The sequence below is a fragment of the Rhinolophus ferrumequinum genome, chromosome 26 (genome assembly GCF_004115265.2).
Source record: "Rhinolophus ferrumequinum isolate MPI-CBG mRhiFer1 chromosome 26, mRhiFer1_v1.p, whole genome shotgun sequence".
In the NCBI taxonomy this organism is placed as follows: Eukaryota; Metazoa; Chordata; class Mammalia; order Chiroptera; family Rhinolophidae; genus Rhinolophus; species Rhinolophus ferrumequinum.
In genome coordinates, this window is record NC_046309.1 from 1614964 (window position 1) to 1632530 (window position 17567).

Consider the following 17567-nt stretch of genomic DNA (forward strand, 5'->3'; position numbering starts at 1 on the left):
AGTCCAGGGCTCATAGCGAAATACAAGAAGAACATGAATCAAAATTAATTGTATTCATTGTCAACCTGAAAGGCATAAACAGTACTCTGTACAAGCACAAGTTCATCTTCTACGCAGACTGCATTCCTCGAACGGCCTGAGAGTTAGAGGTTGTTTCCTTTCTTACTGTAAGTACTCTGTCATTTGTAATGCCATCATCACTGGCCAGCTTGCTCTAAAAGCTTGTGTCTACAGTTCTCCCGTTTCTTCCTCAATTTACAGATCAACTGCACTAGGGAGCGCTGTCACAGAGTACAACCATTACACAGCCCATCTAGCATTTGCTGCAGTCCCTTGTAATTGAAGCGAGAGATGCGAGTTCCCTTCCGTAAGGAAGTGAAGACGATGCGGCAGGCTGAGGAAGCAGGGTTCTACAGGCGGCTTCTTGACGGGAGAACCCTGCCATGGGGGCCTGTGCAGCACGTCTGTCTAAGGACCGACCTCGTCAACCTGCCCTGGAAAGCTGCCATCACTCTGCCTTGCTGACTATGACCCCAACGGGCCATTCGAAAGCGCAGGTAGCAATGAGGTGCGCCCCACTTGACAGCACGTGGGAAGATCATAGGTGATTCCACTCCAGCATTGTTAGCCCTTTTTGTTTCCCCCAAATGGGAGAAATGAGTTTGAAAAGAGAAGACAGGAAACTGTCTTTGGAAGAAAGCTGCGCAAAAGAAGACACAACGCACGCACGTACACACGGTCCCCAAACCCACCCACCCCAGTGCTCACGGAATCCAAAGCTACACACAAACTACCTGCTTTGTGGTCAAGGACATTTTACTTTTAAAACTAACTTGATGGTTGTACCACAAATTACCTACAAAAAGAAGCTAAAACTGAGAAAGGCCTAATTGAGGATCGTCACGCTGGTCTTTCACCGAGACTCAGAGAGACAACTGAGAGCCGGGTCCCAGCTGGGAGGCAGGACTGAAATGCCAGCTCCCACCCAGCCCCGAGGAGGGAGGGGCGCGCCTGCGTTCGTGCTCGGAGCAGACTCCACTCTGACTGACCTTTCCTCCAAGCCTCCCCTGGCCATGAGGACACTCTGAGTGAAGGGAGCACACGCTCCAGAGACACCGCTGACCTCGTCAACTTACCCGGCCGGACAACTTAATCACCCTGACTTTGGCGCTGACGTGTGGCCCGTCTCCACCACCGCTGTTGGCCCGGTGCATGACAGTCCTTTTTGCGCCGGTCTTGGCGTCTGGGGGCCGGCCCTGGAGGGCCGCAGCACGAGCAGCCTGTGAGGCGGGCAGCAGCCCCTCTCCGTCCGCAGGCGGCCCCGGCAGGACTTTGTGCGGAGCCGGACCTGGGGGTGCAGTTCTGGCCTGTCTCAAATGTTTCAGTGGTTTCATCTGTTGTCCTGGGTACTGCATGTTAGCACCAGATGGCACAGAATTCGAGGTTTGGGCCTGAATATTTGAAACAGAGACATCTTGACTTTTCACGAGAAGTCTGGTTTTCACATTTTGTCTGACCTGGGCGCCTGGGAAGGGTAACAAGGGGTTACCGTTGGTGGGCGAGGGTGAGGACGGCTGCTCTTCGCGCTCTGCGGGGGGGCCAGGGGGCGCGCAGAGCTGCTGCTGCTGCTGCTGCTGCTGCTGCTGCTGCTGCGCCAGCCTCTCCAGCAGCTCTTTCTTCCTGGCCCCTGCCTGCTGCTGCCGGCGCAGCTCCTTCTGCTTCAGGATCTCTTCTCGGAGGCGTTTCTGTTCCTCTATCTTCAAGCGATACAACCTTGTTTCTTCATCTTCATCAGGAAACTGAAAGAGAACAAGCGCGGTTTACTCAGGAGCGCGAGGCAAGGCAACCGTTCCAATTGATGTCAACAAACTAAGAAAATGCAAAATTCCACAGCCCTTCAATTCAAAATCTGAAGACACTCTTCAAAATCTGCTCATAGACTTTAAGTATAACTCCGTCCTCTGGGGAGGGGGAAAAAAATTACACAGGCTAAAGCTAATTTGGAAAATCTTATCAGAATATTAAAAATGAAATAATGTAAATTTCTACTCATTTACAAGTTTGAAACCAATTAAACTATTCATTTAAGATATCAAAATATGTTTCGAATGGAAATGGCCACAGTAGGAGGCCGTGCTGTCACACAGGTTTTATCTGGCTCTTCTCTGACAAACCAACAAAAGGTGGGGTGTAAATGACCTGAAAGGGCCTGATTAGAACTATTGATTTTTCGTACAGAATTTTCAGCCTGATCTCAAACTCATTTGTCACAGAATAATTGGTTATAATGAACAGCACAAGTCAATCTCTCTGACCTTGAACTCATGCACTCTCCTCAGAATCAAAATGCTGCCAACTGCAGTATTGGAATATTAACAGTACATAAGGAATGCCTTTAATATGCCAGTCCCAACCATTCTGAAAGTCTATCAAAAAAATGTCTGAAAAAGTCCGGCAACGTTCATAAAAACTATCCAAAGAGCAAGTTAATTACAATTTAAGCATTTGTTAGAAATCAGTCATTTTCTCTAAAAACGTCGTAGAGCTCCTCATCCAAAGATCCTTCACAAAAGAATACGATTTAATCTATCTAGAGGTCAGTCATTAACAAATACACCTTAAGAATTAGGAATTACGACCAAAACGCAGCTGAAGTCTCCGGTGGTGCCCCCAGAGCTTCGTACACTTGACCTACAGGACACAGAGTCGGGCCCTCACTGGGGCTCGCCTGTCATTTGGAAATAAGCCTGCCCAACTCGGTTATCTCCCCACAAAGTCTAGGACAGACTGGAACAGCAGCCTGAAGGCGGCGATGGGTGCAAAGGTAGGTGTGAGAGGTGGACAGCAGGGCGTTCGGGGAGGAGCAGGAACACTCACGAGGCTGTTTCCCCAGCCAGTCGGGAAAGAGCTGAGCCAGGTGCGAGAGCACAGGTGGGCATGCGGTTCTAAACAGGCACCACCGCAATGGGGGGACCGTAAGAAAATGAACCACACCTACCTAAGCACAACAAACAGGAGACGTATTAAAAAGGAAAAAACTTTACTCCTGGTCCCATTCTATGTGCACAGAAAATTGAAAGCAACCAAATGAAGACCTTCAGCTAACACAATGGCCACCTGCTAGTTCCATCTCCCACACAAAGCACCTGTTTGGCTCTACAGAAAACTGCTGCTGAGCTCTGCTTAAATCAACCATTACGGAAGGAACAGCCAGATGTGGCTAGTGGTACACCCAAAAGGCCACTTGTGTCATACAAGTAAAGTGTATGTGACTTAATTTTTCTGAACCAAATCAGTTCACATATACAAGTTAGGAGCTAGCTATATAAACTAAAAGCAGAGTAAAATTTTTAACAAGGATTTCTTTTTATAAACTATCCCAATCTAGTCTGTATATTATATTATTTTTTTAATATACTGACTTTAAAACCAACTCACTCTTCTTCTATAAGATCTCATTAAATGTTAACTCAATTGCTTTGATTTTATATTTACATTTCTAATTTAGTAACCCTACATTACAACTACTATCTTAATTTATTAGAAAAAATCTGACTATTCCCCCATTGAAGTGATTGAAAGATAATCACTTTAGACTAGACTAGACTAGAATAAAATAGAATGCCGGGTCTTATATTAATTTTTGCTCCAAAAGACGCATTAGAGCTGGTTGTCCGGCCAGGTCTTATTTTCGGGGAAGCACGGCATGTCCCACACTAATACCCAATAAGTTAAGGAAACTGCGGCTGGTGAGAAGTGAAGTCACTTGCTCAGGGCCCTGGTGCTGACAACGGTAGGTCACTCCAAGGGCGTGTCTGCTGCCTGTGCTACACTAGAGCCTGCGCTCCGTCAGAACCTGTGTCTGACAGGCCTGCCGGCCCACCTTCCTACCCCATTTCTAGGAACAGCCCAGGACTGCCTCTTGACTGCATGGAAGCCTTAGACAAGCATATCCGTTTCTTCTCTAGGAGACCAGTGGCCTCAAGGGGTTTGTCCCAGCCACAGATTTTACTAATATTTAACAGGAGCTCATTAAAAAGTTTATGATGAATACTGTACTACTACTGAGTCACTCCCTCAGCAAAAAATAATCCAGTGGACAAGACTAAATCAAGGTACAAATACAATCTCAACTGGAAACCATGTAACATACCAACTTGCATTTATCATTTATTCTTACAACATTCATTCCTATTTAAAAATTAATAAGTATATGTACATATATATATAAAACAATTCAACACAAAACAATCCCCCCCCACAATCTTAAGTAAAAGCCAAAAGTAAAAGTGGCCCTATCTTCTAGTGCACAGTGTAAAATAAGAAAAAGTCAAAGACAGGCAACAGTATGTATCAGGGATCAGCTAACTACAGCCCATGGGCCAAACCTGGCCCGACACTGGATTCTGTCTGAGTTTTCCTGACACAGCCTCGCCGGCTGATGTAAGAACTACCTGTAATTGCTTTTCTGCTGAAATAGCAGCGCTGCGTAATTACATGACAGTTTGGACGACAAAGCCTAAAATATTTATTATCTGGGCCCTATTCAGAAACAGTCTGCCAAGCCCCCAGTACATAGACTCTGCAACATACAACGGTAACTGTGCAAATATACAGAAGCGATCTAATGCTGGAGCCCAGCGAGAATGAGCATGTTATCGTGTGTGGACACGCTGTCAGGTTAGAAGGACCCAGCGAGACAGTGGGAAGACTTGGTGACACCTGCGGGGTCAGAGCAACCGCGAGGCCTGCCTCGTGGAGGCCACGCAGCTGTAACACCACAGGCCCACCTCTGGTTCCGCTGCTGCCTCTTCTCTGGGCTGGACCACTGGGCTGACTGGCTTGACCTGCACCTCTGCCTTGCCCTGTGCACTCCGGGACCCCAGCCCGGGCCTCGCGGGTGGTGACGTGTTGACCATGGGCTTCACGTGAGCCGCAGGCGTGGAGGGGCAGCGACTGTTGCTCAGCTCCAGCACGTGTGGCGGCGCTATGGGCAGCTCCCGCAGATTGCTGTTTCTCGGGGCGGTTGGCTGCATCTGCGGCATCGGCCGCTTGCTCACGTTCTGAGAAGTCGTATTCTAGCACAAGAAGGAAAACTCAAATTACACCGGGGAACTTGGGGGAGGAACAGAAAGGCACGTGATGCAAATATTTCAAATCATTCCAGTCAATGAGTGAGTCGTCCTTCGGGGGTGGGGGGGGCAGATGAGTTTCCCGTTGGTCAATACTTTCCTTTTCTCGCGCCTGCATGTCCCCTGCTCTGGGTTAAGGCCTGGGCCTGGTAAAGGGACCCCAGCTGTCTGCAAACGGGCTCCGCTGTATGGAAGTCACACCAGGGCATTGCAGTTGATGCCTGAGTGTGGGAACGAAATGAGAGCCGACAAAGGACTTCATCTGCACAAGGAGTTGGCACGACCACTTGTGCTGGGCCCCTAGATTTAAGGTGGGACCAGAAAAGAGTCAAGCAGCAAGTCACTGTCCTGAGAAAAGCACTCCCCAGAGGAGAAAGGCCAGCTCGTTTCACCCCAAGCGTAAACGCGGTCGTGTTCATCCTCAGGATTCTTAAGAAACCTGACAGCTGGAGGAGTTTACAGAGACGTGCGACGGCTCGCCCGTCAGTGTGCAAGTGCACAAGCCGGACGTGCAGCCTGCTGCTGCTCTAACAAAATGAAGCCTAGGCTACAAGCCAGCCTCTTCCCAGACCTGAAATCCTTCTTCCATCATTTAATCTCAATGTTACTTTAAGAAAGAAAGATGCAGAGACGAGAAAATTTGAGATTAAAAACAGCTAAGTGATGCTTGCGGCTCAAGGTCACAAGGGACCGTGCTAAAAGGAAAACCCCCTTCTCACCTCACAGCCTAGAATTCTCACCACTGGGCTGTTCATAAAAGGATTAGGTATTTAATGGAGGACAAGGCACAGTAGCAATGACTACTGTCTTACTTTAAAGCCACACACACTTCCCAGTTTCTTTCGATGCATGAGCAAGCACATACTTCTTGATGGTCCTGAGTGTAACCTCACAAATAAATGCACGGTTAGTCTCCCACAGTTAAATAGAAGCTCCAAAAAGGCAAGAAATCTGTCTCTCTTGTTCACTGCTGTACTCCCAGGTGCTACAGGAGTGCCCGGCAACAGGAGATACTCCACAAGTTCTTCCTGAGTTCACTTATTTATTCAGGGCCCAAGGAGACAGAGATAATCTGTGCATCAAAAAATAAGTAACTGGCAAAACGTAGTGTGTCACCTGAAGTATTCTATGAAGTCATGTGTCCATTAATCAATAATATCATCTATAGGAATACCAGATATACAAAAGTAAGATGCTAAAGTAAATAATATGAATACAGTCTTTCAGGCACAAAGGGACGTTGTCAATTTCTATAGTCAAGAAACCCAATCTCCTAAGCGGTTTTTAAACATGCACTCACTGTAGAAAAATGCACTGCATGTTTTGTTAATTAAATCAGAGCTGGAAAGTAGCTCGACTCCCCAGTTGGGCCCTGAAGTTCTGCGGGGAAGAGGCTGGAGACCAGCGGACACTTACATGCCGCAGGCCCTGGCGCTGGGGGCACTGCACCCGGCTGCTGCTCGGCGGGGGCTGAGCCGTCTGCACGTGAGGCCGGAACTGGGGTTGCGCCATGGGCATCAGAGGCGGCGGTGGCACAGACAGGTGCTGGTGCGGGGGCGGCGGTGCGTGCGGCTGGTGCTGCGGGGGCGGCTGGTGCTGCGGGGGCGGCTGGTGCTGCGGGGGCGGCTGCAGTGGGGGCGGCTGGGGCTGCGGCTGGGGCTGGTGTGGCGGGGGCAGAGGGGGGTGCAGGGGCCCCTTCCGTGCCAAAAGAAAGAGAAACAGTTTATCAACAGATGTTACTAGTTATGTTCCAATTCAGCCATTCCCTTAAAAACCCCACCAGCAGGCGGAAACGAAGTGGTACAGTTTCACTGTAGATTTGCCGGTGAAGGTAACACGGTATTTGCCCTAAATCCTTGTTCTCCTGAAACTCCAGGTCTGTCCTACGGACGTTACTCGGGATGGAAACACAGCCTCCAGGATGTTCCCTGGGGTACGTTATTTTCGTACCAAAGTGCTGAAACCACCAACACAAACTCGTGTCAGCCAGAAAACGCAGCCTTGGGCAGCAGTTTACATGGTGTAGTGAAAGGTCATTCCACAGCCATGGGCACAGCGTGCTGAGGAGGACGGGGGCACCAAAAGAAGACTGCAACACAGGGGCACCCAGTGCTGGTGGCACCCAGTGCTGGTGGCGGCTGTTTCAGCTGACAGGCGTATTTAATTTCCTCTTTAAATCCTTATCTATGCTCAGATAGCTCTGCAATGAAGATGGAGTCACCGTGTGTTTAATTAAAAAAACAAAAAACCATTGCGTCCTCCTTTACCACCCTAAATAATCAATTTCCTTTTTACTCAGATACAAACCCTATGTGCTCCTAATCGTTGATTAAGCTAAGCATACCGTCGCTATCCATTTTAATAATAAACGTCAAGTACAAGAAGAAACGGACAGGTAAGAAGGACTTCACAGAACCAAGGCAGCCCGGGAGACACAAGCCGTCAGCAGAGGGCACTCAACTCTTCCAACAGGGAGGGACTGAACAGCGCACCAGCTCCCTCCCCGCAAAGAACCTTCCCATTACAGACTGCAGGAACAGAATGCGATACAGAGCTTTTTTTCCATTGCTAAACCTTGTACGACTCTGCCAAAGGTGAGCAAAGTTATTTTCAAAACTGTATTAGCAGTATATCCTTTTAAAAATCTTAATACTGAATTTTCATTTCTCAAAAAAATGACCTTTTCCACTTCTCTTCCAATTAAGCAGATAAACATACTGTCGAGACAGCTGCCTTTAATAAACAGCAGTCTACGCTCTGCAGTCTTACCCTTTCACCCCCACACCTTAGCAGACTAGACAAGCACAACAGTGTGAAACCGGGTCCGACACACCAGGCAGCTGCCCGCCAGGCGGACCTACCTGCATGCTGGGCTGCGCGTGCGCGGGCAGAAACGGCTGACCCGGGCCAGGCAGGAAGGGCTGCCGCGGAGGGATGAAGGGCCGCGTGGCTGCTGCCCCCGGCTGGCTGAAGTGAAGGATACCCACTGGGCCTGGAGGCTGCAGGCCGGGCCGGACGGGCCTCTCCCGGGGGAACACTGGCTGCTGTCCTTGCTGAGTAAACGCCGGTCCCGGCTGAGTGAACGGTAAGGGGCTGGGCGTGGGCACCGGGTGACTGCTGCTGAGAAGTGTGGGCGGCGGTGGCGGTGGAGGGGGGCTGCGCTGCTCCAGGAAGAGATGACTCGGGAACCGTGGGTCACCTGAAACTGCACGGCAGGAAGGACCGTCACCCTCTGGTCACACAGAGCACGCACCTGACAGAAAAACTGTGCACCGCACTCTTCCTTCCTCCCGCCTCAAATTACAAGTGTGGCAGGGAGCGAACGTTTGAGAAGAAAGTCCAGACTTTGCCTCTAATTTCTCGACTGCATCATCAGTCACTTTCTGTAAATGATTTCCCCCTTTGTATGCGAAGTTACCAGTCATGTCCAATTTTAGCCTTTGGAACGGAACACAGAGGTGCTATAATACAAACATCTGACACTCTAATCAAATCTCCCAGTGGGAGCTAATTCGGTTTAAAACATAAATGTGCTTTTTAGGCACATCACCCAATCCAGCTCTGTTCCTGCCATCCTTTACCTCCTAAGAAGAAAGGGTCTCTCTCCTGGGGAGGGGGCGGGGCTCTCCACTGGTCCTGAAGAGGAAGCCGTGGGGGCTGGCTAAAATTGTTGGGAACAGGTCCAGGGGTGTGCTGAGGGAATTCTGGCGGGCCCTGAAGAACAACAGAAAAACAGGATGAAAGGCAGGAAAAGAATCTGTAGTCTTCCAAAATGAAGACACGGTTCCAAGTTTTCCTCTGCAAACGTCAAGTAACTTACCTCCTACAGCCCCCATTCCCCACCCCACATATATAACTACATGTTACAAAATCAGTGATTCTGCCGTAACGAAACAATCAAACATCAAAATGCAGCATCTAAACATGAATTCCATATTTTCATATTGCTATAGCTCCACACAAATACTATTTTTAAGCTTATTGACAGTCATGCAATTACTGACCTCCCCGCCCATTAATCCGAAAGACTAAATGTCTACTCTCCACGTTCCTGACATTTATCTTCTCAAATGTGCCGTCCTTTGCTACCTTTTTAACACAACCATAAGCTACAGCTATGAAGCTGCTTTACTTCAGAAGAAAAAGGAAATCTAATTTATACTATAACAAAAATCAGCAACCTGACAAAACAGGAAAACGCAAAATAGTTAAGAAACCATGTTACTACAAAAGGAATATTATTACACCGTTGGATTCCATTGGATAAAATATTCTGAACTCTTAAAGCTAAACATTTTTCAATAACTATGTGTTTCTAGAACTCTATAGATACAAACTAAAATCACTTCATTTTTCAGTTGGCCTTTCAAGAATTCAGGGATTTTTAAAAACACCGTATTTTCTTAAGAAAGCCTCATGTTTTCTTGGGAGGCATATATAAAGCAAGCCTCACAGTTTTTTTCACTTCTCCAGAAAGAATTCATTAATTATACATATCATCAAGGTAATTTTCATTTAATAACACCTCATTCTTTGAAACTCAGCCAGTATTTCTCAACTTTTAAAAATCACACTCCTTTATCATGAACTTAAAATTCTAATGCTTTTCCTGTCATTTCTTTAATATTAGCTGTTACTACTAAATGACATCATTTTATAGCATTGAAAATGCTTTTGCAAACTACACTTGCCTTCCTTCTCTCTTTAGAAGTCTGCTCTACCCATGCATGGCATTTTAAGAATAATGCAAAATGAACGCCAGTACAACCACCACAAACCCCCAAGACCTATGGCAATATAACGTTACAGAAATTATGTTTAAACATAAATATTGCACCTTTATAAAAACACAGATGTTAGGCACTTACTGACACACATGGCACAGAAGGTCTTGAATTCTTGTAGTCTTTGTCTACTACTTGAGGTGAAATCAAGGAAATTCTCACCTTACCAACTTCTGACAATAGAGACCGCCCCCTTCTCACCTCCAGGTACAGGCATCAATTAAGACACTCCCAAAGCAATAAGAGTCAGTGACTGAGAAAGGTGAGGTTTGTAGTTGACAATACAATGGTATACGTCCAGACCAAATTAGAACGCTTTCTGCCCCTAATAAATGTATATATTTTATCAGGTTAATTTGAGACTTAAGCGAGATGATGCTTTGATATAGACACTGTTCAATATTTAGTATTTTTACTATGATAAAGATAGTATTAGGTTGGTGCAAAAATAACTGTGGTTTTTGCAATTATTTTTAATCTTACAAACTGCAATTACTTTTGCACCAACCTCATAATGTGCTAGGAAAACACTTCTGTAGCACAGGCTCTCACAGTTAATTATAACTCTGCATCAGCAGGTTCCCTGAAGTTGCCTTCTTCCACTGCCGCAGTCTTCCTCATGTGTTAAAAACATGGTGTTTTGTTTGAAGTCAATGAAATGTAGTATGTATTTTCATGTGTATTTCACAAGGTAACTTAAAAAGGATACTTGCTAATAAAGTATTTATTTATAGAATATAGCGCAAGTATGCTATCTTTAGTTTTATGTACTTTTTTCTCACATATACACTGTGAGAAAAGTATTTTAAAATCATCTTCAAAACTTTTCTGGATGATAATAAATTAGCAATCAAAGTCCTGTTATTATTTCAAAAAACTGCTGAAACCCTTTTTCTTGGGTGGCAGAGGAAATAAAGTTAAAAACTGCCTGCCCTCTGGCACACCGTCTCCAGTCCATGCAACCTGCCCACACAAATCTGCAATGCTCACTCTCAGTAAAACCCATTTTCACTTAAACGGCTTGTTTCCTTAAACTATTTCAATATATACCTGACTGTCCCTCTTTGGGGGGAGGGGACACCAGGAAAGAGTTTCAAACAGGTTAAGTACAGAAGAGACGCATAAGAGTCATCAAAATAATTTACACTGAGAAATGCAAAACCCACAGATCAAAACTTATGCTAAAGCACGGAGAAGGGACAGCACCACAGCCTGAAACAAGCTACTGATGTAAAAGATAAAAGGAATTACTGAAATTAAATCTTTTAAAAATGAAAAAATAGGTTATTTCTCAAGAGGTTTTTGGCTTATAAGTCAGTAAAATATTAACACCTCCCTGAAGACAAGTGAAAAACATTTTCAACCTTAAAGTGATACACAATCGCTCTCTTCAAATATCTGAGTGGTGGCCATTTGTAAGTTGGTGTGTGTCGGTCTGTCTGCACAGGACAATCTAGATACGGGTTCGGAGGGTTGGTCTCACAATGGAATGGCACCTGGGAAAAGCCACTCAGGTACAGAAGTGGCGTCAGCTGCCATGGGGACAGTCTAAGGGACCTGGCCTGGAGAGCCCTGAGGGTTTAAGCCAACTCTTGGGAACACTGGGTCTCTCCATGTTCTTGGAATCATGCAGCAAGTTGAAAGTTTTAGCCACATGGAAAAGATTGCTAACTGCTTACCTAGTATAAATTCTCACTTCTTCCTCAGTGACAGAAGGACAACACTGTACCAGCTAAAAACTCCAAACGCCAACTTGTAACAAGAGGGGTTCTGGGTGACCAGGCACCGGCAGATGGGCCACCCCAGCTGCATGTGCCCCCTGCCTGGAATTGGTAGAAAAAAATACAGGTCCCTCATAACGTCACAGAATGGCTACACCAACCCAGAACTTGCTCATTTTTATGTACAAGTAACACTTGGTTTTTAGTCACCATGAACTCAATCTTGTTACATGTAGCCTCTTTCACATCCGGAGTGACAAAAGCCAAGTACAACATCTTTCATAAACACAGTGGCAGGAAACCGGCAGAACAATTAACTTTTCCTTTAAAGGATGAAGAAATTCAGGTTTACAGAGTGAAAAGTGAATTACCCAAAGTTACACTTGTCAATAAACAACTCAAGACACGAACCACTTTTTCTCTCTTGGTTTATAAAGTGCTCTTTCTACGACCCCACCGGCCCTGCCACCCAGCACCCTGTCCTGGGGTGGGCCCGGCCCCAAAGTCTGACACTGCCCGCCAGGTCCTCTTGATGGGTCATTCACGTAAGGACTTCCATCATTTCATGGATAGAAAGGATAATAAATCACCAACCAATTCCCTCTAGCAAATGTAGAATTATTTTAAGATTGTTAGTGAGCTGTGAACCTTTAGTACTAATACAATTCTACCCGTGGAAAGAAAAGGCTACCTTAATCCTTTCAAATAATTGCTGTTTTGCTGTTCTTTATATCCCTTAAAAAACCCAAGGTAAGAAATTATCTTTCTCTTTCATGTAATTCTTACACAAATTGTACTTTTACTTTTTTGCATCTCTTGTTAATTACATGATGTTATCTATATTAATCCTATTCAGAAAGAATTGATAACTTACAAAAAAGAAAGATGAAAACTTTGCATAAATTGCTTAGCACAGTTAATCGTATAATGCAAAGAATAAAGCGGCTCTAACAGCTATTATATGACTTATCAGCTTCCCTAAAAGGGTCAGTTGGTATATTTTAATAAGACTAATTAAATACCTTAACAATGTCATTGAAACTTCACAAATCTTTCAATAAATTACAACCTTCTGCTACATGTTTTCATTTCTTAATCTCACTTAAAATGCAAAGAACTATGTAAGAAAGGCTTCTCAGTTAATTCTAAATAAATGGGTTAAATAAAAAGATGAAAGACCACCAATGACCCCTGACAATTAAAATTATAGCCCTCTGTTAATCCTCTTATTTCAGTAGTTTCCATAGATTTCTTTTTCTTTCAGGTTGCGTGCCTTGTCCACTTTCCTAGACTTTTATATTTACAGATGCATTGTAAACACTTCAAAGAAGCATATACCCAGTGTCAAGCACCAGGTTTCATGGGGTGGGGGAGGGGGGCACCACCCAGACGTGAACACACTGACAGAAAGATAATGCCAGCACTGATACTAGAGCATGCACTCCACGTTATAACATCTTCTCTTCAGTACAAAACAGTGCAGTTTCACAAAATGCAAAACCCTTTATTCCTGCACCTCAGCCCGCCCCCAACCAGCCTACCCAATGGCAGGCCCGTCCACAGCAAACTATTCCATGGAACACTTAGTGATGTCACAATCTTATACAGTTACGGTCCACCTTCCCAGACGGCATTCCTTTCCCCCAGTTTACAAGGTGCACGCTGACGTCTAGAGGGGGAAAAGGTACAGTGTGCTGAAGAGACAGATTGCCTTCATTCCTGCTGCACCCCGTTAGGTGGAACTTAGGCCATTTAATCTTTCCAAGACTCAGTTGCACCATCTGTACAATGGAGAAAATGACACCTGCCCATGCCAAACACAAGCCCTGAGCAAAATCTGGTAGTCAGTAATCATTCAGTAACTTTTCTCATTGCCACTGTCCTTCAGCACTTTCTGCTCTAGAAGAACTGGACTTCATCATTCAAAAAAGGGCTGATAAAAAAAGGAAGCCACAGTATCCTCTATCAATCGAAAGCACCCAGTCGATTTGTTTTACAGCTCTCATCTGGGGAGACACCTACCACAAAATCCACACCCCCACTCCTAGCTACTTACTACCAAGTGCACAAAAACGCTTACAGAAACTTGCTTACAGCAACTTGATTCGTAACAGCCAGAGACTGGCAGCAACCCGAGCGTCTTGCTGAGGAAAGGGCCAACTGTGGCACCCCACACATGGAATAACACTTAGCAATAAAAAGGACACACCTCTGCTAGGTGCAGCCAGTGGATCAGTGGATCCCAAGCGCTAGCACTGCGCTAAGCAAAAGAAGCCAGACTCCAAGCCAAGCATGTCACGTGCTCCCTGTACACATACAATAGGATTCGAGGGCTAGACACAGGTCTGGGGTTGCCAGGGGCTGGGGTGGGGAGAGGTGCTGACAACAAGGGGGCAGCCAGCCGAAGTCTTCTGGGGTGACAGCACAATTCCCCATCTTAATTGTGGTGTTCACACAACTGTATGCACTCGTTAAAATTCAGACTTGTACATCAAAAAGTCTAAATTTTTAAAATTAAAAAAAAATCTAATCTTTTGGAAGAAGTGCTTTCAGGTACTTTATAAAAAAATAGGGCCTTTTTTAAAGTTTATCTTAAAAATATATCTAAATAGAACAATGGGTCTTCAAAGACTCCTGGTAAAATAAATATATTTTTTTAAAGACTGGGGTGCTTGGCAGGACACATCACTAGAAACAGGCATGGAGACGTTCCTGGCACAGATAAGAGTTCTAAGACTTCGAAACAGCGCTACTGTCAGCATTTCACAGGCTGAATTATTAAATTACAGATGGGCAAATTCAGCTCAACGTTTAAGCCTACTACACACAACACTACATACCTGCGGGAGTGAGGGGGGCGGGGGTTGTGAAAGGCTTTCACTTCGATGTGACAGTTACTTAGCCGAACATTAAACTTTTAACATAGTTTATCACACGCTTTATAATGCAGTTTTTACAATGTGTCTGAACGGGTCAGTTCCTGTACAAGAAACCTACTCTGTATGATTTCCATGAGGATTCGCTGGCCTTTGAGCTCTTCATGTGGACGCCCACCCAGCCTGTGTCCACCCGACACTCAGAGATGGATGCTGACAGGACAGAAGTGGAGTGGGCGGCCTGCGTACTGGAGAGAGCTGTTAGCACAGTGTTTAGCTGCTTCTGTTCTTGCTGCAGATGGCAATTCATTGATATGATTAAATTTGATGGTATGATAATGTATGGTAATCATGATTAATCAGAAACCCACTAGCAAAAGGAGGGTGTTGGGGATTATGTCACCTGCATTTTAAGCTGCATTCACTCCTTGCAAGCCTGACAATGTTTGACAGCTGGAAGGATCTCATCCCACATTCGCCTGTGACTACCCATAGATCTGATAAGAGAAATCCCGTCATTCCTTCTCGGCTGTAAGTGCTGCTAGTAATTACAAAGCATTGCAGGAAGGTAGCTAAAACAGGAAGCTTCAAAAGAAGGACTTTTTTCCTAGATGGAACAGCGTGTGGATTCACATCTGCGAGGGCTGTAATCAGAAAGAAATGTAATTTGATGCAGCAGTCTCATCAAACATGATTTGCATGAAATGCCATGTAAAACACATCCAGGAACTGTCAATCACCACCACCTGGTCCCAGGCACCCCTTCCGTGGAAACACTGCAGCCAGGCCTACCTGTGAGGCACCGAGAGCGAGAGCGCACAGCGGATGCAAATGCAAACCTCTGCCTAAGTAATAATGGAATCGCCAAGAAGACTAATTTAAACTTGAAAGTGTAGTCTTTCTTAACATTCTTAGTTTTAATTTAAACAAAGATCACCAAGAAATTATTCAGCAGCCAAACTACTTAGTATTTAACTAGCTACCCTTGAAATACCAGCATTCATGCAACATTCCAATGGAAAATCAACCACTGAATAGGGTTTAAAATACCCTGGGTCAAGAATCTTTAAATGTGAGTGACTTGGGAGTGAGTTACTCCTCTACTGAAAAACTGCAGTTGCACTGACACCGAAAACAAGTAAGGTCAGTGAAATCTCAAAGCAACATTTAAATTATTAATCAACATTCTGGTGTTATTTTTTCAAGTGGGTAAACTTTAAAAACAATAAACATCTCTTTGAGGACAAATACATAAGGGCTTTATATTAATGACCAAAACAGCAGGGAGAGACTTTGTGGAAAGAGAACCCTATTAAGACTAACAACACGTGTAAAACGAAAAACATTTGGAATTAAACACAGAATTCACACAAACACAGAGATAGAAACTTATCTGCAGAAGGTAAATTAGCCTCCCCACCCCGGCCCCCTACAACAAAACAAAAAAGAAACTGTTCTATTAAACTCCATTTAAAGGTCCTGACAGGAAGGAAAAGTGGACCCGGGGTGAGTGGGTGGCTGATGGCAAGAATGGACAGAAGCAAAGGCGCTGAAGCGGAGAGAGCGACGGCCCCTCCCAGGAAGCCTGAGGAATATGCTTCCTGCCTGTGCCAACCAATTCGTGTTAGTATTCACTACATAAATGAGATAAATTTCCATTCGACAGATTAATATTCCGATATGAAAAGGAGCATGAAAAAGATTCATTCTGATATGCTACCGACTGAGAGCCATTTGTATTTCCAAAAAAAGATTCGTAATTCTGATTTAAAAAAACCAAAATCAAAATAGTCCTGGAAATAAAAGTTTGAGTGAGAAGAAACATTTTTGAGTTTAGCACTGCCAGCCGTGTCCCTAACTAAAATTAAATACATGACTCTGATTTTTAGACGATAACCTAAGCACAAAGCACTTCACTGACTTCCAGAACGGGTAGGAGGGGGGACTCCCAACCCGACACCCCACCACCACCAGCCAAAGCAGTGCTGGCTCAGTGTCAGAGCTGAAGCAGTCTTTTCCAAAACGATCAAAAATAAGGACCCATTTCTTAAGTTTGACATTTAAAATCTTTGTTTTGAAAGCGGTTTATTCAATTCTCTAAGTAAAATTCATTAACAGAAAATAAAAATTTTCGTTTTGCTACATCACGCATAGCCCAGAACACGGTATTTTGCCCCAAGATTTGATTTTTTTAAAAATGCTTTTCAACAATTCTATGAAAAGTCTCATATTAGGTTGTCTAGAGTTCCCTGTGATTTTTATTTAAAGAACTGGAGGCACTGTCATTTAGCACAATTTCTTGGCATACTAGCTCGAATTTAAGAATTTCTCAAGTTTTCATAAAGTTGTCAAACAAAATGGACTATTAAGAAAGTAGGACAGTGCTGGGGAAGAGAAGGGACACCCGATCGTTAATACCAGCTATATATTTTAATCCCTTTAAAACCTGGAAATCTCGTGTACTTGTGTCCCACTGTCTGCCCTTTCTACTCTTCAGTCAGGTGACGAGAGCTGACTTCCTATAGTTAAACGTGCAGGATATAATCCTACTGTGCAAATTTACACCCGTATCCTTGAAAACAACAAAAAGTAAAAAATTAATATGTACCCTTCTCTACTCATTTTACGTAGCTCCTCGTAGGTAGCAGGATAACCCATAGTAAATCCCAGCGTACAATCACTCAACTACTATCATCTGCACCGTCTGTGCACGAGGCCCAAGGCCAGGGCAGCACCCCCTCCCCAGGCCCAGGACGGCTGGGACGCTAGTTTACCTGCAGACAGGAGCCAGGCGCTCACACAAAACGGGCAGGCAGTATGAAGCTGCCCGCAGAAGAGCAGCTCTCCGAGGAGCCCTGGGCACTCACATGGGCACAGGCGGGGGATAGGATAGGCAGCATCACAGCGGACTCCGTCCGCTCGTCCAATACATTTCTGTAAGTCCCATCTTTTTGTGTGCCGTGAAGGTGCTCATTCACACATACCCGCTGATGAAGCTTAACGTGTATGTGCACACGCTCGTTTCAAAAAGCAAGATTCAGGTTAGTGAATACT

The 17567-nt window shown here is 44.9% G+C and overlaps 1 protein-coding gene across 2 annotated transcripts in view; it reads right to left on the minus strand.

Moving 5' to 3' along the window:
• The window catches only part of RBM33 (RNA binding motif protein 33), an 84173-nt gene that overhangs the window by 26811 nt on the left and 39795 nt on the right, over nucleotides 1-17567 (minus strand). For both annotated transcript variants that reach the window (XM_033099199.1, XM_033099200.1), the window contains exons 10-14: nucleotides 8714-8846; nucleotides 7994-8337; nucleotides 6549-6827; nucleotides 4791-5078; nucleotides 1137-1799 (exon numbers count right to left, since the gene is read on the minus strand). In XM_033099199.1, the coding sequence (XP_032955090.1) occupies nucleotides 1137-1799; nucleotides 4791-5078; nucleotides 6549-6827; nucleotides 7994-8337; nucleotides 8714-8846 (1707 nt within the window). The remainder of the gene's footprint in view (nucleotides 1-1136; nucleotides 1800-4790; nucleotides 5079-6548; nucleotides 6828-7993; nucleotides 8338-8713; nucleotides 8847-17567) is intronic.